General features: G+C 42.1%; 1 protein-coding gene across 1 annotated transcript in view; it reads left to right on the top strand.

The window, feature by feature from the left end:
- Positions 1-25,074, top strand: part of LOC129858891 (guanine nucleotide exchange factor VAV3-like) — a 160,203-nt gene that overhangs the window by 130,656 nt on the left and 4,473 nt on the right. Inside the window, exons 16-19 of the mRNA XM_055928128.1 lie at positions 2,615-2,716; positions 3,499-3,590; positions 7,591-7,613; positions 11,892-11,925. Of these exons, the coding sequence (XP_055784103.1) occupies positions 2,615-2,716; positions 3,499-3,590; positions 7,591-7,613; positions 11,892-11,925 (251 nt within the window). The remainder of the gene's footprint in view (positions 1-2,614; positions 2,717-3,498; positions 3,591-7,590; positions 7,614-11,891; positions 11,926-25,074) is intronic.

The raw sequence follows: 25,074 nt of genomic DNA, 5'->3' as shown, positions 1-25,074 counted from the left end.
TGTGGATATAGATACTTTTGTACCTGTTTCCTCCAGCATCTTCACAAGGTCCTTTGCTGTTCTTCTGGGATTGATTTGCACTTTTCGCACCAAAGTACGTTCATCTCTAGGAGACAGAACGCATCTCCTTCCTGAGCAGTATGACGGCTGCGTGGTCCCATGGTGTTTATACTTGTGTACTATTGTTTGTACAGATGAACGTGGTACCGTCAGGCGTTTGTTAATTACTCCCAAGAATGAACCAGACTTGTGGAGGTCTACAATTTTTTTCTGAGGTCTTGGCTGATATCTGTTGATGTTCCCATGTCTAGCAAAGAGGCACTGAGTTTGAAGGCAGGCCTTGAAATTCATCCACAGGTACACCTCCAATTTACTCAAATGATGTCGATTAGCCTATCAGAAGCTTCTAAAGCCATGACATAATTTTCTGGAATTTTCCAAGCTGTTTAAAGGCACAGTCAACTTAGTGTATGTAAACTTCTGACCCACTGGAATTGTGATACAGTGAATTATAAGTAAAATAATCTGTCTGTAAACAATTGTTGGAAAAATTACTTGTGTCATGCACAAAGTAGATGTCCTAACCGACTTGTCAAAACTATAGTTTGTTAACAAGAAATGTGTGAAGTGGTTGAAAAACGAGTTTTAATGACTACAACCTAAGTGTATGTAAACTTCCGACTTCAACTGTAGAACCCATTTATGGTTGTGAGGTCTGGGGTCCGCTCACCATCCAGGAATTCACAAAATGGGACAAACACCAATTCGAGAGACTGCATGCAGAATTCTGCAAAAATATCCTTCGTGACAACGTAAAACACCAAATAATGCATGCAGAGCAGAATTAGACCGATACCCGCTAATTATCAAAGTCAAGAAAAGAGCCGTTAAATTCTACAACCACCTAAAAGGAAGCGATTCCCAAACCTTCCATAACAAAGCCATCACCTACAGAGAGATGAACCTGGAGAAGAGTCCCCTAAGCAAGCTGGTCCTAGGGCTCTGTTCACAAACACAAACACACCCCACAGAGCCCCAGGACAACAGCACAATTAGACCCAACCAAATCATGAGAAAACAAAAAGATAATTACTTGACACATTGGAAAGAATTAACAAAAAAACAGAGCAAACTAGAATGCTATTTGGCCCTAAACAGAGAGTACACAGTGGCAGAATACCTGACCACTGTGACTGACCCAAACTTAAGGAAAGCTTTGACTATGTACAGACTCAGTGAGCATAGCCTTGCTATTGAGAAAGGCCGCCGTATGCAGACATGGCTCTCAAGAGAAGACAGGCTATGTGCACACTGCCCACAAAATGAGGTGGAAACCGAGCTGCACTTCCTAACCTCCTGCCCAATGTATGACCATATTAGAGACACATATTTCCCTCAGATCACACAGATCCACAAAGAATTCGAAAACAAATCCAATTTTGATAAACTCCCATATCTACTGGGTGAAAGTCCACAGTGTGCCATCACAGCAGCAAGATTTGTGACCTGTTGCCACAAGAAAAGGGCAACCAGTGAAGAACAAACACCATTGTAAATACAACCCATATTTATTTACAACCCACGTTCCTTCTGCCCCCCCCCCCCCCCCCCCCCCCCCCCCCTTAAAAGATCTGATGCACTATTGTAAAGTGGCTGTTCCACTGGATGTCATAAGGTGAATGCACCAATTTGTAAGTCGCTCTGGATAAGAGCGTCTGCTAAATGACTTAAATGTAATGTAAATGTATGCTTACTTATTTTAACTTGTGTGCTTTAACCATTTGTACATTGTTACAACACTGTATATATTTAATATGACACTTGTAATGTCTTTATTGTTTTGAAACTTCTGTATGTGTAATGTTTACTGTTAATTCGTTTTGTTTGTTTCACTTTTGTGTATTGTCTACCTCACTTGCTTTGGCAATGTTAACACATGTTTCCCATGCCAATAAAGCCCCTTGAATTGAATTGAATTGAATTGAGAGAGAGAGAGAGAGAGAGAGAGAGAGGGAGAGGGAGAGGGAGAGGGAGAGGGAGAGAGGGGAGGTAAGTAAGGAGAGAGAGAGAGAGAGAGAGAGAGAGAGAGAGACACAGTCTACTTGAACAGAGCAATACTCAATCATGAGGCATCAAAGCCTGAAAGAGACTCTTTCAGTATATTTGACACACAATCACTGAGTCACTTGGCTCCCTGGAGAGACTAAGGACTGATCCCATATTGCTGTTTTGTCACGTCACGCGCTAGTGTTTCCTGTGAGCCACCTGCTGCACTCACGCTGACAGCTCAGCGCAGTTAGGAGCAGGAGCAGAGACATTTAGACTGATGATGTAATGGCACTTTAGTCCAACTCAGGAATATACTTCACCTAAGAATCAGGAAGTCTGTCTCGGCATGCTACCAGGTGGTGTTTTTGTTTAGTGAGATAACGCTCCTGATGTCAGCTGGCACTATTGAACTCTGTGAACTAAATCTTTTACGACTAATGGGAATACTATAGAAAAGACGTATGGATGACTGCAGCTACCTTGCCTCACAATGTGACAGTGAAAACATACTTTGTCTTTTCTAGTCTTGTTTCTTCACATCTTTTCTCTCCCCTTTGTCCTGTAGATCCAACATCCGTCCAGAGAACGGCACCAGTAACTTCCACGAGTTCAAGATGCACACCTTTGACAGAATCACATCCTGTAGCTCCTGCCATATGCTGCTAAGGTACAGGGTCACACAGTATAGTTGTCCTCTTGCATGTTCTAGGAATGCCCCTGACTGTCATCCACCCAGAACGGGAGGTTAGGGGTCATACAGGTTCAACTACTGGGTCTTTGTCACATCTGCCCTGGTGTGATCCAGATATTGCTCATTGTTTGTAGACACAGGTTGTCATTCACATGTCATGTAGTGCAGGTGGTGTGTGTGTGTGTGTGTGTGTGTGTGTGTGTGTGTGTGTGTGTGTGTGTGTGTGTGTGTGTGTGTGTGTGTGTGTGTGTGTGTGTGTGTGTGTGTGTGTGTGTGTGTGTGTGTGTGTGTGTGTATGGCTCACCAGCGGAGTTAGAATCAGACTCCCGTCAGATCGGGGATGCTGTGCTTTACGTCATTCTAATGAGCAGTAGATTCTGGAGCGGTTATGTAAAAGAAATTCACTACGGGCTGAGTTTTCACAAGGAGAGGAGAGGAGAGGAGAGGAGAGGAGAGAGGAGGAGAGGAGAGAGGAGAGAGGAGGAGAAGAGAAAGGAGATGAGGAGAAGGGAGAGGAGAGGAGAGAGGAGGAAATGAGATGAGGAGAGATGAGGAGAGACAGACAGACACACACTCGCACAGACACACAGACACACAGACACACACACACACACACACACACACACACACACACACACACACACACACACACACACACACACACACACACACACACACACACACACACACACACACACAAACACACACACACATACCACACTGAGTAACACTGGTTGTCCCTCTCTTCTCTCTTCCAGGGGTATCTTTAACCAGGGGTACCTGTGCTCCAAGTGTGGTGTTGGAGCCCATAAGGAATGTCTGGGGAGGTTTGGCAGCTGTGGAAAAACAGGTGAGAACCCCCCTCAAAACACACAGACACAAGGAAGCAACCACATGATGCAGGTTAACAAACGTTGTATGGTGTCTTTCATGTTAATGTGTATACCTGAAAGTGCATTGAAAAGCAATGATAACGAACCTACAAAGCACAGACAGACAGACACACACACACAGATACACACCGACACACACACCAGCACTCACACCGACACCGACAGACGCACAGACACACAGACACACCGACACACACACCGACACACACTCTAACACACACACACACACACACACACACAGACACACACCGACACACACTCTAACACACACACACACACACACAGACACACACCGACACACACTCTAACACACACACACACACACACACACACACACACACACACACACACACACACACACACACACACACACACACACACACACACACACACACACACACACACACAGACACACACCGACACACACTCTAACACACACACACACACACACACAGACAGACACACACCGACACACACTCTAACACACACACACACACACACACACACACACACACACACACACACACACACACACACACACACACACACACACACACACACACACACACACACACACACACACACACAGACACACACAGACACACACCGACACACACTCTAACACACACACACACACACACACAGACAGACACACACCGACACACACTCTAACACACACTCTAACACACACACACACACACACACACACACACACACACACACACACACACACACACACACACACACACACACACACACACACACACACACACACAGACACACACAGACACACACCGACACACACACACACACACACACACACACACACACACACACACACACACACACACACACACACACACACACACACACACACACACACACACACACACTTCTATGTGCTTTCCCTGAAGTAAACAGTGAGTAAGAACATGAGTGGTAGGGTTTGCGGGGAATAATAATAAAGGTATACTCTTTAAAAAAGTATGTATGTCTATATAGGTATGTGTATGTATATATGTGTATATGTATGCATACGTGTATGGATATATATATTTACCCAAAAAAATATGGGGGATTGGAAATGATGCAGACAATTACATTGGAAGCAACATTCTTTCCACAATATTAAGCTGATCCACCCCTAAAAAAAAAAAAAAAAAAAAAAAAGGAACACGAGTGATTAAAGTAGATTGATGAGGAGACAACATGACAACAAGACAACATGACAAACATGTCATGCAGACTTCACTTGACTTGCAGTGTCAGTGGCCTGTATGTGTGTGTGTGTGTGTGTGTGTGTGTGTGGGTGTGTGTGTGTGTGTGAATGTGTTTGTGTGTGTGTGAGTGTGTGTGTGTTTGTAGATTGCAGCCAGGTGCCTGCTCCTGGTGGTCTTGGCATCACTCACAAGCAATCAGGTCAGCTGTGCTGTAGGCTTTGCTGTATGCGGTGCTGTAAACGGTGCTGTCAGCGGTACTGTAAACGGTGCTGTCAGCGGTGCTGTAAACGGTACTGTAAACGGTGCTGTCAGCGGTGCTGTAAACGGTACTGTAAATGGTGCTGTAAATGGTGCTGTATGCGGTGCTGTAAACGGTACTGTAAACGGTGCTATCAGCGGTACTGTAAACGGTACTGTAAATGGTGCTGTAAACGGTGCTGTAAGCGGTGCTGTAAACGGTGCTGTCAGCGGGACTGTAAACGGTACTGTAAACGGTGCTGTCAGCGGTGCTGTAAACGGTACTGTCAGCGGTGCTGTCAGCGGTGCTGTAAACGGGACTGTCAGCGGTGCTGTCAGCGGTGCTGTAAACGGGACTGTCAGTGGTACTGTAAACGGTACTGTAAATGGTGCTGTAAACGGTACTGTAAATGGTGCTGTAAATGGTGCTGTAAACGGTACTGTAAATGGTGCTGTAAATGGTGCTGTAAACGGTACTGTAAATGGTGCTGTAAATGGTGCTGTAAACGGTACTGTAAATGGTGCTGTAAATGGTGCTGTAAACGGTACTGTAAATGGTGCTGTAAATGGTGCTGTAAATGGTGCTGTAAACGGTACTGTAAATGGTGCTGTAAATGGTGCCGTAAACGGTACTGTAAATGGTGCTGTAAATGGTGCTGTAAACGGTACTGTAAATGGTGCTGTAAATGGTGCTGTAAACGGTGCTGTAAGCGGTGCTGTAAACGGTGCAATTAGCGGTACTGTCAGCGGTGCTGTAAACGGTACTGTAAATGGTGCTGTAAATGGTGCTGTAAACGGTGCTGTAAACGGTGCTGTAAACGGTACTGTCAGCGGTACTGTAAACGGTGCTGTAAACGATACTGTCAGCGGTGCTGTAAACGGTACTGTCAGCGGTACTGTAAACGGTGCTGTAAACGATACTGTCAGCGGTGCTGTAAACGGTGCTGTAAGCGGTGCTTTAAACGGTGCTGTAACATTGTCAGCAGACCCACCTAGACACTAGCTTCCCTGAATAGATCAGTGCCACGAGGGGAGGGGAGGGGGGGGGGGGGGGGCGCAGACAAACTCATTACTTCCCTTCAGAGATACCCTTTAGTCCCTTTTACAGGGTTAGAAAGAATGTACTTGGCTGTTGTATGTGATGTTGGAACTATGATGTCACTACCAGCTTGCTTGTTACGCTTTTATAACATGCTGATGTTGGCTGAGTATTTCTAGGTAAGGTAACCTTATCACCACATATCAGTTGTTGGCTGAGTATTTCTAGGTAAGGTAACCTTATCACCACATATCAGTTGTTGGCTGAGTATTTCTAGGTAAGGTAACCTTATCACCACATATCAGTTGTTGGCTGAGTATTTCTAGGTAAGGTAACCTTATCACCACATATCAGTTGTCTGCTGAGTATTTCTAGGTAAGGTAACCTTATCACCACATATCAGTTGTTGGCTGAGTATTTCTAGGTAAGGTAACCTTATCACCACATATCAGATGTTGGCTGAGTATTTCTAGGTAAGGTAACCTTATCACCACATATCAGATGTTGGCTGAGTATTTCTAGGTAAGGTAACCTTATCACCACATATCAGATGTTGGCTGAGTATTTCTAGGTAAGGTAACCTTATCACCACATATCAGTTGTTGGCTGAGTATTTCTAGGTAAGGTAACCTTATCACCACATATCAGATGTTGGCTGAGTATTTGTAGGATTCCAGATGATAAGCACAACAACAGAACAAAATCACAACATCCGTGGACAAACAGGAACGTGCATTACTGCAATGAATACTTAAGCAATAAGGCCCGAGGAAGTATGGTATATGGTATATGGTCTCTATTCCACGGCTAAGGGCTGTTCTTCTGCACCACACAACACCCTTAGCCGTGGTATATTGGCCATATATCACAAACCCCCGAGGTGCCTTATTGCTATTAGAAACTGGTTACCAACTTAATTAGAGCAGGAAAAACAAATGTTTTGTCATACCTGGGGTATACGGTACGATATACCACGGCTGTCAGCCAATCAGCATTCAAGGGCTGGAGCTACACAGTTTATAATGTATGCTATACCACAGCTGTTTACGCTACTCTGTCTCCAGAGTGGTCTGCAGGTGAAGCTCGCTGCTGTTTACCTCAGGTCCCAGTTGACTCTCTCTCCCTCTGCTCTGCCTTATCAGCCCTGAGCAGCGGCACTATGTGTAACAGGTCAAAGTTCCATTCAAAGCAGCCTGCCTGCCTGCAGACGAGTGAGAGGGAGTAGGGAGGGTGGGAGGGAGGGAGGGGGAGGGCTGGTTGTTGACGGGGTGTAGCCCATCCCACGGGAGCCAATGAACAAACAGAGAACTAACTCAGAAAAGAACAGAATGTAAGCCTCAAGTGGTTTACTCTTGTCTGTCAGGTACGTTCAGCACAACACACCAAGTAGTCAAGAGAGTGTGATGGTTATGTGTGCTCCTTGTAACCCACTCACCATGCCTGTTTTCAAACTCCTTTCAGATCCGGGCTCCTTGAAAACACAGGTGAGACAGTGTGTGTCTGTGTGTGTGTCTGTGTGTGTGTGTGTGTCTGTGTGTGTGTGTGTTTTCGTGTGTGTGCGTGTGTGTGTGTGTGTGTGTGTGTGTGTGTGTGTGTGTGTGTGGGTGCGCGTGTGTGTGTGTGTGTGTGTGTGTGTGTGGGTGCGCGTGTGTGTGTGTGTGTGTGTGTCTGTGTGTGTGTGTGTTTTCGTGTGTGTGCGTGTGTGTGTGTGTGTGTGTGTGTGTGTGTGTGTGTGTGTGTGTGTGCGCGTGTGTGTGTGTGTGTGTGTGTGTGTGTGTGTGCGCGTGTGTGTGTGTGTGTGTGTGTGTGTGTGTGTGTGTGTGTTTTCGTGTGTGTGTGTGTGTGTGTGTGTGTGTGTGTGTGTGTGTGTGTGTGTGTGTGTGTGTGTGTGTGTGTTGGTCCCTCCTCCTTTCTCTCCTCCAAAGTTCTGCTCTGTTCTGTTTCAGCGCTTGGAAGTCGTTCCCCTCTGTTTGATATTATCAAGGGGACCAGCTGACTGATGTCAGCATGAACAGATAGAGAGTGAATGCAAGTCTTGTGTAGATGATTGGAGAGTTGTGAAGGCCAGGTCTTAGCTTGTATCTGAAGTCCCATGTCTTGCATTTCATTACTTTTCCACTTTCATACTGTAGCAGATTATAGTTTTTGAAAATGCATGATAAGACATTAATCATCTCTGGCCGCTATTTGGAATGTGGTTAAGGTAGATTGTGATTCTAAAGAAGGTTGTAATTGGTGATTGGGGTTATAATGCATTATGCATTTAAAATGCATATGGCTCACTGCATGCTATGTTTGTTTGCAGAGATAGCAGTGGATGAAATATTTAGTGTTTGCATATTCATAACATTACCCCAACCTGTCCCTCCATACTCATAACATTACCCAACCTGTCCCTCCATATTCATAACATTACCCAACCTGTCCCTCCATATTCATAACATTACCCAACCTGTCCCTACATACTCATAACATTACCCAACCTGTCCCTCCATATTCATAACATTACCCAACCTGTCCCTCCATATTCATAACATTACCCAACCTGTCCCTCCATATTCATAACATTTCCCAACCTGTCCCTACATATTCATAACATTTCCCAACCTGTCCCTACATATTCATAACATTACCCAACCTGTCCCTCCATACTCATAACATTACCCAACCTGTCCCTCCATATTCATAACATTACCCAACCTGTCCCTCCATATTCATAACATTACCCAACCTGTCCTCCATATTCATAACATTACCCCAACCTGTCCCTACATATTCATAACATTACCCAACCTGCCCCTCCATATTCATAACATTACCCAACCTGTCCCTCCATATTCATAACATTACCCAACCTGTCCCTCCATATTCATAACATTACCCAACCTGTCCCTACATATTCATAACATTACCCAACCTGTCCCTCCATATTCATAACATTACCCAACCTGTCTTACAGTTTCATCTGCTGCAATAAGATTGAAATGCATTTACTGGTGATGCAATGCAACGATACTTTTGAAAAACTAGATGATTACTTCTTGGGTTACTTATACGTTCAGAAAGGATGTTTACGAGAAAATACAATATGATTCCTTTCTGTTTTTCAATGACATTCAATTCAGCAAAAAGCTTTAAGTTGGTTCACACTGAGCGAGTTGACCACATGTCAGAGACCACTATGATGTCAGAGACCACTATGATGTCAGAGACCACTATGATGTCAGAGACCACTATGATGTCAGAGACCACTATGATGACACACAACATGTGTTTGATGGATCCTTTTTGTCTTTGTCTAATGTCTCTTACGGGGAAAGTAATAAAAAAAGTAATCAGATTACATTACTGAGTTTGGGTAACCCCAAAGTTACATTACAGATTAAAATGTTGAACGGGTAACTAGTAACTGTAATGGATTACATTTAGAAAGTATCCTAACCAACCCTGAATGTGACACAATATACTGACACAGCGGCCATATATGTAGGTGTGTAGCTTAGTAATGTACACTGGTATGTAGGTGTATAGCTTAGTGATGTACACTAGTATGTAGGTATGTAGCTTAGTGATGTACGCTAGTATGTAGGTGTGTAGCTTAGTGTTGTACGCTAGTATGTAGGTGTGTAGCTTAGTGATGTACACTAGTATGTAGCTTAGTGATGTACACTAGTATGTAGGTATGTAGCTTAGTGATGTACACTGGTATGTAGGTATGTAGCTTAGTGATGTACACTATTATGTAGGTGTGTAGCTTAGTGATGTACACTGGTATGTAGGTATGTAGCTTAGTGATGTACGCTAGTATGTAGGTGTGTAGCTTAGTGTTGTACGCTAGTATGTAGGTGTGTAGCTTAGTGATGTACACTAGTATGTAGCTTAGTGATGTACACTAGTATGTAGGTGTGTAGCTTAGTGATGCACACTGTTATGTAGGTATGTAGCTTAGTGATGTACACTATTATGTAGGTGTGTAGCTTAGTGATGTACACTATTATGTAGGTGTGTAGCTTAGTAATGTACACTGGTATGTAGGTATGTAGCTTAGTGATGTACACTGGTATGTAGGTATGTAGCTTAGTGATGTACACTAGTATGTAGCTTAGTGATGTACACTGGTATGTAGGTATGTAGCTTAGTGATGTACACTGGTATGTAGGTATGTAGCTTAGTGATGTACACTAGTATGTAGCTTAGTGATGTACACTAGTATGTAGGTATGTAGCTTAGTGATGTACACTGGTATGTGGGTATGTAGCTTAGTGATGTACACTATTATGTAGGTGTGTAGCTTAGTAATGTACACTGGTATGTAGGTATGTAGCTTAGTGATGTACACTGGTATGTAGGTATGTAGTTTAGGGATGTACACTGGTATGTAGGTATGTAGCTTAGTGATGTACACTGGTATGTAGGTATGTAGCTTAGTGATGTACACTGGTATGTAGGTATGTAGCTTAGTGATGTACACTAGTATGTAGCTTAGTGATGTACACTGGTATGTAGGTATGTAGCTTAGTGATGTACACTGGTATGTAGGTATGTAGCTTAGTGATGTACACTAGTATGTAGCTTAGTGGTGTACACTGGTATGTAGGTATGTAGCTTAGTGATGTACACTAGTATGTAGGTATGTAGCTTAGTGATGTACACTGGTATGTAAGTATGTAGCTTAGTGATGTACGCTAGTATGTAGGTGTGTAGCTTAGTGATGTACGCTAGTATGTAGGTGTGTAGCTTAGTGATGTACACTTTTTTATTTTAATTTTACCTTTATTTAACTAGGCAAGTCACTTAAGAACAAATTCTTATTTTCAATCGGAACAGTGGGTTAACTGCCTTGTTCAGTGGCATAACAACAGATGTTTACCTTGTCAGCTCGGGGATTCGTTCTTGCAACCTTTCGGTTACTAGTCCAACGCTCTAACCACTAGGCAGAGTTGCAAAGAAAAAGCCATATCACATATCACAGCCATATCATAGTTCTCAAACTAGACACTCTAATGTACTTCTCCTCTTGCTCAGTTGAACACCCAATCCTTTTTCTATTCTGGTTAGAGCCAGTTTGCGCTGTTCTGTGAAGGGAGTAGTACACAGCGTTGTATGAGATCTTCAATTTCTTGGCCATTTCTCACATGGAATAACCTTCATTTCTCAGAACAAGAATAGACTGACGGGTTTCAGAAGAAAGTTATTTGTTTCTGTCCATTTTGAGCCTGTAATCAAACCCACAAATGCTGATGCTCCATATACTCAACTAGTCTAAAGAAGGCCAGTTGTATTGCTTCTTTAATCAGGATAACAGTTTTCAGCTGTGCAAACATAATTGCGAAAGTGTTTTTTAATGATCAATTAGCCTTTTAAAATTATATTCTTGGATTAGGTAACACAACGTGCCATTGGAACACAGGAGTGATGGTTGCTGATAATGGGCCTCTGTATGCCTATGTAGATATTTCATTAAAAATCAGCCATTTTCAGCTACAATAGTCACTTACAACACTGTACTTCTACACTGTATTTCTGATCAATTTTATGTTATTTTAATGGACATTTAAAAAATTGTTCTTTCATTAAAAATGACATTTCTAAGTGACCCCAAACTCTTGAACGGTAGTGTGGGAACTGTATGCCAGTTAGTGAGTGGAAACATTAGGTTGACGTCTGTGTTTCAGAGTGCAGTGAGAGTGAACTTGGTTGGTAATGAAATTACTCAGTGTGTGTGTGTGTGTCACAGTGGTGTTTGTTTTCTGACTTTACAGGACAAATCCGTGCACGGACAGCGCTCAGATCCAGGTTAGTGCATTCTGAACACACCATGACAATAACCGCCGTCTCCTACCCACTCACATCAGTAATATAATCCCCCTTCTTGCTCTCTCTCTATTTCTCTCTCTCTCGCTCTCTCATGCTCTCGCTCTCACTCTTTCAATCTCTCTCTCTCTCTTGCTTTCTCACTCTCGCTCCATTTTTCTTTCTCTCTCTCTCTCTCTCTCTCTCTCTCTCTCTCTCTCTCTCTCTCTCTCTCACACCCTCTATCTCTCTAACTCCCTCTCTCTCTCACACCCTCTATCTCTCTAACTCTCTCTCTCTATTTCTTGTTCTCTCCTTCTTTCTCTGTGGGAATGAACCATGACATACTGCAACCTCTCAAATCAAAGAGGAGGAGGGTGTAAATTGCCTGTAAACTTGGCCCCGCTTTCCTTTGTAATTTCCCCTCTGTGAAAAATTCTTATTGACCCACCAGGCAGTGAAATCAATAGGCACTTGATTGCTTGGGACCTTATCATTTCATAATTATCCGCACTCGCATAGTCCTGTCTGCTCAAAGGCGAGCAAACAGAGGGTTTGTCCTTGTGTTGATGGAATTGCATTTCGTGCCCTAAGACTCGGTTTTCCTCACTGATAATTGTCATGGTACCGGTGTCTGTGCCGGGTACGGCAAGCTAACACATGTAGCCCACACTCAAAAGGTTGTTACATGGATTCAGATACCAACAAAGCAAGTCGAGTCAGTCCTCCATCTTGCCCTGATGTCTACAGTTAGAGCAGAGGAATAGGGTGTCAGAGTGACATAGTCCAGGACACCAGTGCTGCTGAAAGACAACCAGGAAACGACCAGTTGGTTGTTATTGTGCAGCGGTAACCAGGTCTAATAACTAGGTCTAGTAACCAGGTCTAGTAACCAGGTCTAGTAACCAGGTCTAGTAACCAGGTCTAGTAAACAGGTCTAGTAAACAGGTCTAGTAAACAGGTCTAGTAACCAGGTCTAATAACTAGGTCTAGTAACCAGGTCTAGTAACCATGTCTAATAACTAGGTCTAGTAACCAGGTCTAGTAACCAGGTCTAGTAACCAGGTCTAGTAACCAGGTCTAGTAAACAGGTCTAGTAAACAGGTCTAGTAACCAGGTCTAATAACTAGGTCTAGTAACCAGGTCTAGTAACCATGTCTAGTAACCAGGTCTAATAACTAGGTCTAATAACCAGGTCTAGTAAACAGGTCTAGTAACCAGGTCTAATAACCAGGTCTAGTAAACAGGTCTAATAACCAGGTCTAATAACCAGGTCTAATAACTAGGTCTAGTAAACATTTCTAGTAACCAGGTCTGGTAACCAGGTCTAGTAAACAGATCTAGTAAACAGGTCTAGTAACCAGGTCTGGTAACCATGCCTAGTAACCAGGTCTAAAAACCAGGTCTAATAAACAGGTCTAATAACCAGGTCTAATAACCAGGTCTAGTAAACAGGTCTAATAACTAGGTCAAGTAACCAGGTCTAATAACCAGGTCTAATAAACAGGTCTAATAACCAGGTCTAATAACCAGGTCTAGTAAACAGGTCTAATAACTAGGTCAAGTAACCAGGTCTAAAAACCAGGTCTAGTAAACAGGTCTAATAACTAGGTCTAGTAACCAGGTCTAGTAACCAGGTCTAGTAACCAGGTCTAGTAACCAGGTCTGGTAACCAGGTCTAGTAACCAGGTCTAGTAACCAGGTCTGGTAACAAGGCCTAGTAACCAGGTCTAGTAACCAGGTCTAATAACTAGGTCTAGTAACCAGGTCTAGTAACCAGGTCTAGTAACGAGGTCTAATAACTAGGTCTAGTAACCAGGTCTAATAACTAGGTCTAATAACCAGGTCTAGTGACCAGGTCCAGTAACCAGGTCTAGTAAACAGGTCTAGTAACCAGGTCTAATAAACAGGTCTAATAACTAGGTCTAGTAACCAGGTCTAGTAACCAGGTCTAATAACCAGGTCTAGTAAACAGGTCTAGTAACCAGGTCTAATAACTAGGTCTAGTAACCAGGTCTAGTAACCATGTCTAGTAACCAGGTCTAATAACTAGGTCTAATAACCAGGTCTAGTAAACAGGTCTAGTAACCAGGTCTAATAACCAGGTCTAGTAACCAGGTCTAATAACCAGGTCTAGTAAACAGGTCTAATAATCAGGTCTAATAACCAGGTCTAATAACTAGGTCTAGTAAACATTTCTAGTAACCAGGTCTGGTAACCAGGTCTAGTAAACAGATCTAGTAAACAGGTCTAGTAACCAGTTCTGGTAACCATGCCTAGTAACCAGGTCTAAAAACCAGGTCTAAAAAACAGGTCTAATAACCAGGTCTAATAACCAGGTCTAGTAAACAGGTCTAATAACTAGGTCAAGTAACCAGGTCTAATAACCAGGTCTAATAAACAGGTCTAATAACCAGGTCTAATAACCAGGTCTAGTAAACAGGTCTAATAACTAGGTCAAGTAACCAGGTCTAAAAACCAGGTCTAGTAAACAGGTCTAATAACTAGGTCTAGTAACCAGGTCTAGTAACCAGGTCTAGTAACCAGGTCTAGTAACCAGGTCTGGTAACCAGGTCTAGTAACCAGGTCTAGTAACCAGGTCTGGTAACAAGGCCTAGTAACCAGGTCTAGTAACCAGGTCTAATAACTAGGTCTAGTAACCAGGTCTAGTAACCAGGTCTAGTTAACAGGTCTAGTAATCAGGTCTAATAACCAGGTCTAGTAACCAGGTCTAGTAACCAGGTTTAGTAACCAGGTCTAGTAACCACGTCTAATAACTAGGTCTTGTAAACAGGTCTAGTAACCATTTCTAGTTAACAGGTCTAGTAACCAGATCTAATAGCCAGGTCTAATAACCAGGTCTAATAACTAGGTCTAGTAACTAGGTCTAGTAACCAGGTCTAGTAACCAGGTCTAATAACAAGGTCTAGTAACCAGGTCTAGTAACCAGGTCTAATAACTAGGTCTAGTAACCAGGTCTAGTAACCAGGTCTAATAACAAGGTCTAGTAACCAGGTCTAGTAACCAGGTCTAATAACTAGGTCTAGTAACCAGGTCTAGTAACCAGGTCTAATAACAAGGTCTAATAACTAGGTCTAGTAACCAGGTCTAGTAACCAGGTCTAATAACCAGGTCTATTTAACAGGTCTAGTAACCAGGTCTAGTAACCAGGTCTAGTAACCAGGTCTAGTAAACAGGTCTAATAACCAGGTCTAATAACCAGGTCTAGTAACCAGGTCTAATAACAAGGTCTAATAACTAGGTCTAGTAACCAGGTCTAATAACCAGGTCTAGTAACCAGGTCTAGTAACCAGGTCTAGTAACCAGGTCTAATAACAAGGTCTAATAACCAGGTCTAGTAACCAGGTCTAGTAACCAGGTCTAGTAACCAGGTCTAGTAAACAGGTCTAGTAACCAGGTCTAATAACCAGGTCTAGTAACCAGGTCTAATAACAAGGTCTAATAACTAGGTCTAGTAACCAGGTCTAATAACCAGGTCTAGTAACCAGGTCTAGTAAACAGGTCTAATAACTAGGTCTAGTAAACAGGTCTAGTAACCAGGTCTAATAAACAGGTCTAATAACCAGGTCTAGTTAACAGGTCTAATAACCAGGTCTAATAACCAGGTCTAGTAACCAGGTCTAATAACCAGGTCTAGTAACCAGGTCTAGTAACCAGGTCTAGTAAACAGGTCTAGTAACCAGGTCTAATAACCAGGTCTAGTAACCAGGTCTAATAACAAGGTCTAATAACTAGGTCTAGTAACCAGGTCTAATAACCAGGTCTAGTAACCAGGTCTAGTAAACAGGTCTAGTAACAAGGTCTAATAACTAGGTCTAGTAAACAGGTCTAGTAACCAGGTCTAATAAACAGGTCTAATAACCAGGTCTAGTAAACAGATCTAATAACCAGGTCTGGTAACCAGGTCTAGTAACCAGGTCTAGTAAACAGGTCTAATAACCAGGTCTAGTGAACCGGTCTGGCAACCAGGTCTAGTAACCAGGTCTAGTAACCAGGTCTAATAACCAGGTCTAGTAACCAGGTCTAATAACAAGGTCTAATAACTACGTCTAGTAACCAGGTCTAATAACCAGGTCTATTTAACAGGTCTAGTAACCAGGTCTAGTAACCAGGTCTAACAACAAGGTCTAATAACTAGGTCTAGTAACCAGGTCTAATAACAAGGTCTAGTAACTAGGTCTAGTAACCAGGTCTAATAACCAGGTCTAGTAACCAGGTCTAGTTAGCAGGTCTAGTATCCAGGTCTAGTAACCAGGTCTAGTAACCAGGTCTAGTAAACAGGTCTAGTAACCAGGTCTAGTAACCGGGTCTAATAACCAGGTCTAGTAACCAGGTCTAATATCCCGGTCTAGGAAACAGGTCTAATAACTAGGTCTAGTAACCAGGTCTAATAACCAGGTCTAGTAAACAGGTCTAATAACCAGGTCTAGTAAACAGGTCTAGTAACCAGGTCTAATAACTAGGTCTAGTAAACAGGTCTAGTAACCAGGTCTAGTAACCAGGTCTAGTAACCAGGTCTGGTAACCAGGTCTAGTAACCATGTCTAATAACCAGGTCTAGTTAACTGGTCTAGTAACCAGATCTAATAACTAGGTCTAGTTACCAGGTCTAGTAACCAGGTCTAGTTAACAGGTCTAGTAACCAGGTCTAATAACTAGGTCTAATAACCAGGTCTAGTGACCAGGTCTAGTAACCAGGTCTAGTAAACAGGTCTAGTTAACAGGTCTAATAACCAGGTCTAATAACTAGGTCTAGTAAACCGGTCTAGTAACCAGGTCTAATAACTAGGTCTAGTAACCAGGTCTAGTAACTAGGTCTAATAACCAGGTCTAGTGACCAGGTCTAGTAACCAGGTCTAGTAAACAGGTCTAGTTAACCGGTCTAATAACCAGGTCTAATAACTAGGTCTAGTAAACAGGTCTAGTAACCAGGACTAGTAAACAGGTCTGGTAACCAGGTCTAGTAAAAGTTCTAGTAACCAGGTCTAATAAACAGGTCTAATAACTAGGTCTAGTAACCAGGTCTAGTAACCCGGTCTAATAACCAGGTCTATTTAACAGGTCTAGTAACCAGGTCTAGTAACCAGGTCAAATAACAAGGTCTAATAACTAGGTCTAGTAACCAGGTCTAATAACCAGGTCTAGTAACCAGGTCTAGTAACCAGGTCTAGTAAACAGGTCTAGTAACCAGGTCTAGTAACCGGGTCTAATAAACAGGTCTAGTAACCAGGTCTAGTAACCAGGTCTAGTAACCAGGTCTAATAACCAGGTCTAGTAAACAGGTCTAATAACCAGGTCTAGTAAACAGGTCTAGTAACCAGGTCTAATAACTAGGTCTAGTAAACAGGTCTAGTAACCAGGTCTAGTAACCAGGTCTAGTAACCAGGTCTGGTAACCAGGTCTAGTAACCAGGTCTAATAACCAGGTCTAGTTAACAGGTCTAGTAACCAGGTCTAGTAACCAGGTCTAGTTAACAGGTCTAGTAACCAGGTCTAATAACTAGGTCTAGTAACCAGGTCTAGTAAACAGGTCTAATAACCAGGTCTAATAACTAGGTCTAATAAACAGGTCTAGTAACCAGGTCTAATAAACATGTCTAATAACCAGGTCTTGTAACCAGGTCTAATAACCAGGTCTAATAAACAGGTCTAATAACTAGGTCTAGTAACCAGGTCTAGTAACCAGGTCTAGTAACCTGGTCTAGTAACCAGGTCTAGTAACCAGGTCTAGTAACCAGGTCTAGTAACCAGGTCTAATAACCAGGTCTAGTAACCAGGTTTAATAACCTGGTCTAGTAACCAGGTCTAATAACTAGGTCTAGTAACCAGGTCTAGTAACCATGTCTAATAACTAGGTCTAGTAACCAGGTCTAGTAACCAGGTCTAGTAACCAGGTCTAGTAACCAGGTCTAGTAAACAGGTCTAGTAAACAGGTCTAGTAACCAGGTCTAATAACTAGGTCTAGTAACCAGGTCTAGTAACCATGTCTAGTAACCAGGTCTAATAACTAGGTCTAATAACCAGGTCTAGTAAACAGGTCTAGTAACCAGGTCTAATAACCAGGTCTAGTAAACAGGTCTAATAACCAGGTCTAATAACCAGGTCTAATAACTAGGTCTAGTAAACATTTCTAGTAACCAGGTCTGGTAACCAGGTCTAGTAAACAGATCTAGTAAACAGGTCTAGTAACCAGGTCTGGTAACCATGCCTAGTAACCAGGTCTAAAAACCAGGTCTAATAAACAGGTCTAATAACCAGGTCTAATAACCAGGTCTAGTAAACAGGTCTAATAACTAGGTCAAGTAACCAGGTCTAATAACCAGGTCTAATAAACAGGTCTAATAACCAGGTCTAATAACCAGGTCTAGTAAACAGGTCTAATAACTAGGTCAAGTAACCAGGTCTAAAAACCAGGTCTAGTAAACAGGTCTAATAACTAGGTCTAGTAACCAGGTCTAGTAACCAGGTCTAGTAACCAGGTCTAGTAACCAGGTCTGGTAACCAGGTCTAGTAACCAGGTCTAGTAACCAGGTCTGGTAACAAGGCCTAGTAACCAGGTCTAGTAACCAGGTCTAATAACTAGGTCTAGTAACCAGGTCTAGTAACCAGGTCTAGTTAACAGGTCTAGTAATCAGGTCTAATAACCAGGTCTAGTAACCAGGTCTAATAACCAGGTCTAATAACCAGGTCTAATAACCATGTCTAGTAACCATGTCTAATAAACAGGTCTAGTAACCAGGTCTAGTAACCAGGTCTAGTAACCAGGTCTAGTAACCAGGTCTAGTAACCAGGTCTAATAACTAGGTCTTGTAAACAGGTCTAGTAACCATTTCTAGTTAACAGGTCTAGTAACCAGATCTAATAGCCAGCTCTAATAACCAGGTCTAATAACTAGGTCTAGTAACTAGGTCTAGTAACCAGGTCTAGTAACCAGGTCTAGTAACCAGGTCTAATAACAAGGTCTAGTAACCAGGTCTAGTAACCAGGTCTAATAACTAGGTCTAGTAACCAGGTCTAGTAACCAGGTCTAGTAACCAGGTCTAATAACAAGGTCTAGTAACCAGGTCTAGTAACCAGGTCTAATAACTAGGTCTAGTAACCAGGTCTAGTAACCAGGTCTAGTAACGAGGTCTAATAACTAGGTCTAGTAACCAGGTCTAATAACTAGGTCTAATAACCAGGTCTAGTGACCAGGTCCAGTAACCAGGTCTAGTAAACAGGTCTAGTAACCAGGTCTAATAAACAGGTCTAATAACTAGGTCTAGTAACCAGGTCTAGTAACCAGGTCTAATAACCAGGTCTAGTAAACAGGTCTAGTAACCAGGTCTAATAACTAGGTCTAGTAACCAGGTCTAGTAACCATGTCTAGTAACCAGGTCTAATAACTAGGTCTAATAACCAGGTCTAGTAAACAGGTCTAGTAACCAGGTCTAATAACCAGGTCTAGTAACCAGGTCTAATAACCAGGTCTAGTAAACAGGTCTAATAATCAGGTCTAATAACCAGGTCTAATAACTAGGTCTAGTAAACATTTCTAGTAACCAGGTCTGGTAACCAGGTCTAGTAAACAGATCTAGTAAACAGGTCTAGTAACCAGTTCTGGTAACCATGCCTAGTAACCAGGTCTAAAAACCAGGTCTAAAAAACAGGTCTAATAACCAGGTCTAATAACCAGGTCTAGTAAACAGGTCTAATAACTAGGTCAAGTAACCAGGTCTAATAACCAGGTCTAATAAACAGGTCTAATAACCAGGTATAATAACCAGGTCTAGTAAACAGGTCTAATAACTAGGTCAAGTAACCAGGTCTAAAAACCAGGTCTAGTAAACAGGTCTAATAACTAGGTCTAGTAACCAGGTCTAGTAACCAGGTCTAGTAACCAGGTCTAGTAACCAGGTCTGGTAACCAGGTCTAGTAACCAGGTCTAGTAACCAGGTCTGGTAACAAGGCCTAGTAACCAGGTCTAGTAACCAGGTCTAATAACTAGGTCTAGTAACCAGGTCTAGTAACCAGGTCTAGTTAACAGGTCTAGTAATCAGGTCTAATAACCAGGTCTAGTAACCAGGTCTAATAACCAGGTCTAATAACCAGGTCTAATAACCATGTCTAGTAACCATGTCTAATAAACAGGTCTAGTAACCAGGTCTAGTAACCAGGTCTAGTAACCAGGTCTAGTAACCAGGTCTAATAACTAGGTCTAGTAACTAGGTCTAGTAACCAGGTCTAGTAACCAGGTCTAATAACAAGGTCTAGTAACCAGGTCTAGTAACCAGGTCTAGTAACCAGGTCTAATAACTAGGTCTTGTAAACAGGTCTAGTAACCATTTCTAGTTAACAGGTCTAGAAACCAGATCTAATAGCCAGGTCTAATAACCAGGTCTAATAACTAGGTCTAGTAACTAGGTCTAGTAACCAGGTCTAGTAACCAGGTCTAGTAACCAGGTCTAATAACAATGTCTAGTAACCAGGTCTAGTAACCAGGTCTAATAACTAGGTCTAGTAACCAGGTCTAGTAACCAGGTCTAGTAACCAGGTCTAATAAAAAGGTCTAGTAACCAGGTCTAATAACTAGGTCTAGTAACCAGGTCTAGTAACCAGGCCTAGTAACGAGGTCTAATAACTAGGTCTAGTAACCAGGTCTAGTAACTAGGTCTAATAACCAGGTCTAGTGACCAGGTCTAGTAACCAGGTCTAGTAAACAGGTCTAGTAACCAGGTCTAATAAACAGGTCTAATAACTAGGTCTAGTAACCAGGTCTAGTAACCAGGTCTAATAACCAGGTGTATTTAACAGGTCTAGTAACCAGGTCTAGTAACCAGGTCTAATAACAAGGTCTATTAACTAGGTCTAGTAACCAGGTCTAATAACCAGGTCTAGTAACCAGGTCTAGTAACCAGGTCTAGTAAACAGGTCTAATAACCAGGTCTAATAACCAGGTCTAATAACCATGTCTAGTAACCAGGTCTAATTACCAGGTCTAAAAACCATGTCTAGTAACCATGTCTTATAAACAGGTCTAGTAACCAGGTCTAGTAACCAGGTCTAGTAACCAGGTTTAGTAACCAGGTCTAGTAACCACGTCTAATAACTAGGTCTTGTAAACAGGTCTAGTAACCATTTCTAGTTAACAGGTCTAGTAACCAGATCTAATAGCCAGGTCTAATAACCAGGTCTAGTAACCATTTCTAGTTAACAGGTCTAGTAACCAGATCTAATAGCCAGGTCTAATAACCAGGTCTAATAACTAGGTCTAGTAACTAGGTCTAGTAACCAGGTCTAGTAACCAGGTCTAGTAACCAGGTCTAGTAACCATGTCTAATAACTAGGTCTAGTAACCAGGTCTAGTAACCAGGTCTAGTAACCAGGTCTAGTAACCAGGTCTAGTAAACAGGTCTAGTAAACAGGTCTAGTAACCAGGTCTAATAACTAGGTCTAGTAACCAGGTCTAGTAACCATGTCTAGTAACCAGGTCTAATAACTAGGTCTAATAACCAGGTCTAGTAAACAGGTCTAGTAACCAGGTCTAATAACCAGGTCTAGTAAACAGGTCTAATAACCAGGTCTAATAACCAGGTCTAATAACTAGGTCTAGTAAACATTTCTAGTAACCAGGTCTGGTAACCAGGTCTAGTAAACAGATCTAGTAAACAGGTCTAGTAACCAGGTCTGGTAACCATGCCTAGTAACCAGGTCTAAAAACCAGGTCTAATAAACAGGTCTAATAACCAGGTCTAATAACCAGGTCTAGTAAACAGGTCTAATAACTAGGTCAAGTAACCAGGTCTAATAACCAGGTCTAATAAACAGGTCTAATAACCAGGTCTAATAACCAGGTCTAGTAAACAGGTCTAATAACTAGGTCAAGTAACCAGGTCTAAAAACCAGGTCTAGTAAACAGGTCTAATAACTAGGTCTAGTAACCAGGTCTAGTAACCAGGTCTAGTAACCAGGTCTAGTAACCAGGTCTGGTAACCAGGTCTAGTAACCAGGTCTAGTAACCAGGTCTGGTAACAAGGCCTAGTAACCAGGTCTAGTAACCAGGTCTAATAACTAGGTCTAGTAACCAGGTCTAGTAACCAGGTCTAGTTAACAGGTCTAGTAATCAGGTCTAATAACCAGGTCTAGTAACCAGGTCTAATAACCAGGTCTAATAACCAGGTCTAATAACCATGTCTAGTAACCATGTCTAATAAACAGGTCTAGTAACCAGGTCTAGTAACCAGGTCTAGTAACCAGGTCTAGTAACCAGGTCTAGTAACCAGGTCTAATAACTAGGTCTTGTAAACAGGTCTAGTAACCATTTCTAGTTAACAGGTCTAGTAACCAGATCTAATAGCCAGCTCTAATAACCAGGTCTAATAACTAGGTCTAGTAACTAGGTCTAGTAACCAGGTCTAGTAACCAGGTCTAGTAACCAGGTCTAATAACAAGGTCTAGTAACCAGGTCTAGTAACCAGGTCTAATAACTAGGTCTAGTAACCAGGTCTAGTAACCAGGTCTAGTAACCAGGTCTAAAAACAAGGTCTAGTAACCAGGTCTAGTAACCAGGTCTAATAACTAGGTCTAGTAACCAGGTCTAGTAACCAGGTCTAGTAACGAGGTCTAATAACTAGGTCTAGTAACCAGGTCTAATAACTAGGTCTAATAACCAGGTCTAGTGACCAGGTCCAGTAACCAGGTCTAGTAAACAGGTCTAGTAACCAGGTCTAATAAACAGGTCTAATAACTAGGTCTGAAACCAGGTCTAGTAACCAGGTCTAATAACCAGGTCTAGTAAACAGGTCTAGTAACCAGGTCTAATAACTAGGTCTAGTAACCAGGTCTAGTAACCATGTCTAGTAACCAGGTCTAATAACTAGGTCTAATAACCAGGTCTAGTAAACAGGTCTAGTAACCAGGTCTAATAACCAGGTCTAGTAACCAGGTCTAATAACCAGGTCTAGTAAACAGGTCTAATAATCAGGTCTAATAACCAGGTCTAATAACTAGGTCTAGTAAACATTTCTAGTAACCAGGTCTGGTAACCAGGTCTAGTAAACAGATCTAGTAAACAGGTCTAGTAACCAGTTCTGGTAACCATGCCTAGTAACCAGGTCTAAAAACCAGGTCTAAAAAACAGGTCTAATAACCAGGTCTAATAACCAGGTCTAGTAAACAGGTCTAATAACTAGGTCAAGTAACCAGGTCTAATAACCAGGTCTAATAAACAGGTCTAATAACCAGGTCTAATAACCAGGTCTAGTAAACAGGTCTAATAACTAGGTCAAGTAACCAGGTCTAAAAACCAGGTCTAGTAAACAGGTCTAATAACTAGGTCTAGTAACCAGGTCTAGTAACCAGGTCTAGTAACCAGGTCTAGTAACCAGGTCTGGTAACCAGGTCTAGTAACCAGGTCTAGTAACCAGGTCTGGTAACAAGGCCTAGTAACCAGGTCTAGTAACCAGGTCTAATAACTAGGTCTAGTAACCAGGTCTAGTAACCAGGTCTAGTTAACAGGTCTAGTAATCAGGTCTAATAACCAGGTCTAGTAACCAGGTCTAATAACCAGGTCTAATAACCAGGTCTAATAACCATGTCTAGTAACCATGTCTAATAAACAGGTCTAGTAACCAGGTCTAGTAACCAGGTCTAGTAACCAGGTCTAGTAACCAGGTCTAATAACTAGGTCTAGTAACTAGGTCTAGTAACCAGGTCTAGTAACCAGGTCTAATAACAAGGTCTAGTAACCAGGTCTAGTAACCAGGTCTAGTAACCAGGTCTAATAACTAGGTCTTGTAAACAGGTCTAGTAACCATTTCTAGTTAACAGGTCTAGAAACCAGATCTAATAGCCAGGTCTAATAACCAGGTCTAATAACTAGGTCTAGTAACTAGGTCTAGTAACCAGGTCTAGTAACCAGGTCTAGTAACCAGGTCTAATAACAATGTCTAGTAACCAGGTCTAGTAACCAGGTCTAATAACTAGGTCTAGTAACCAGGTCTAGTAACCAGGTCTAGTAACCAGGTCTAATAACAAGGTCTAGTAACCAGGTCTAATAACTAGGTCTAGTAACCAGGTCTAGTAACCAGGTCTAGTAACGAGGTCTAATAACTAGGTCTAGTAACCAGGTCTAGTAACTAGGTCTAATAACCAGGTCTAGTGACCAGGTCTAGTAACCAGGTCTAGTAAACAGGTCTAGTGACCAGGTCTAATAAACAGGTCTAATAACTAGGTCTAGTAACCAGGTCTAGTAACCAGGTCTAATAACCAGGTGTATTTAACAGGTCTAGTAACCAGGTCTAGTAACCAGGTCTAATAACAAGGTCTATTAACTAGGTCTAGTAACCAGGTCTAATAACCAGGTCTAGTAACCAGGTCTAGTAACCAGGTCTAGTAAACAGGTCTAATAACCAGGTCTAATAACCAGGTCTAATAACCATGTCTAGTAACCAGGTCTAATTACCAGGTCTAAAAACCATGTCTAGTAACCATGTCTTATAAACAGGTCTAGTAACCAGGTCTAGTAACCAGGTCTAGTAACCAGGTTTAGTAACCAGGTCTAGTAACCACGTCTAATAACTAGGTCTTGTAAACAGGTCTAGTAACCATTTCTAGTTAACAGGTCTAGTAACCAGATCTAATAGCCAGGTCTAATAACCAGGTCTAATAACTAGGTCTAGTAACTAGGTCTAGTAACCAGGTCTAGTAACCAGGTCTAGTAACCAGGTCTAATAACAAGGTCTAGTAACCAGGTCTAGTAACCAGGTCTAATAACTAGGTCTAGTAACCAGGTCTAGTAACCAGGTCTAATAACAAGGTCTAGTAACCAGGTCTAGTAACCAGGTCTAATAACTAGGTCTAGTAACCAGGTCTAGTAACCAGGTCTAATAACAAGGTCTAATAACTAGGTCTAGTAACCAGGTCTAGTAACCAGGTCTAATAACCAGGTCTATTTAACAGGTCTAGTAACCAGGTCTAGTAACCAGGTCTAGTAACCAGGTCTAGTAAACAGGTCTAATAACCAGGTCTAATAACCAGGTCTAGTAACCAGGTCTAATAACAAGGTCTAATAACTAGGTCTAGTAACCAGGTCTAATAACCAGGTCTAGTAACCAGGTCTAGTAACCAGGTCTAGTAACCAGGTCTAATAACAA

The sequence above is a fragment of the Salvelinus fontinalis genome, chromosome 7 (assembly GCF_029448725.1).
Source record: "Salvelinus fontinalis isolate EN_2023a chromosome 7, ASM2944872v1, whole genome shotgun sequence".
Lineage (NCBI taxonomy): Eukaryota > Metazoa > Chordata > Actinopteri > Salmoniformes > Salmonidae > Salvelinus > Salvelinus fontinalis.
The sequence above is the reverse complement of the archived record's forward strand: the minus strand, read 5'-3'. Positions and strand labels throughout refer to the sequence as shown.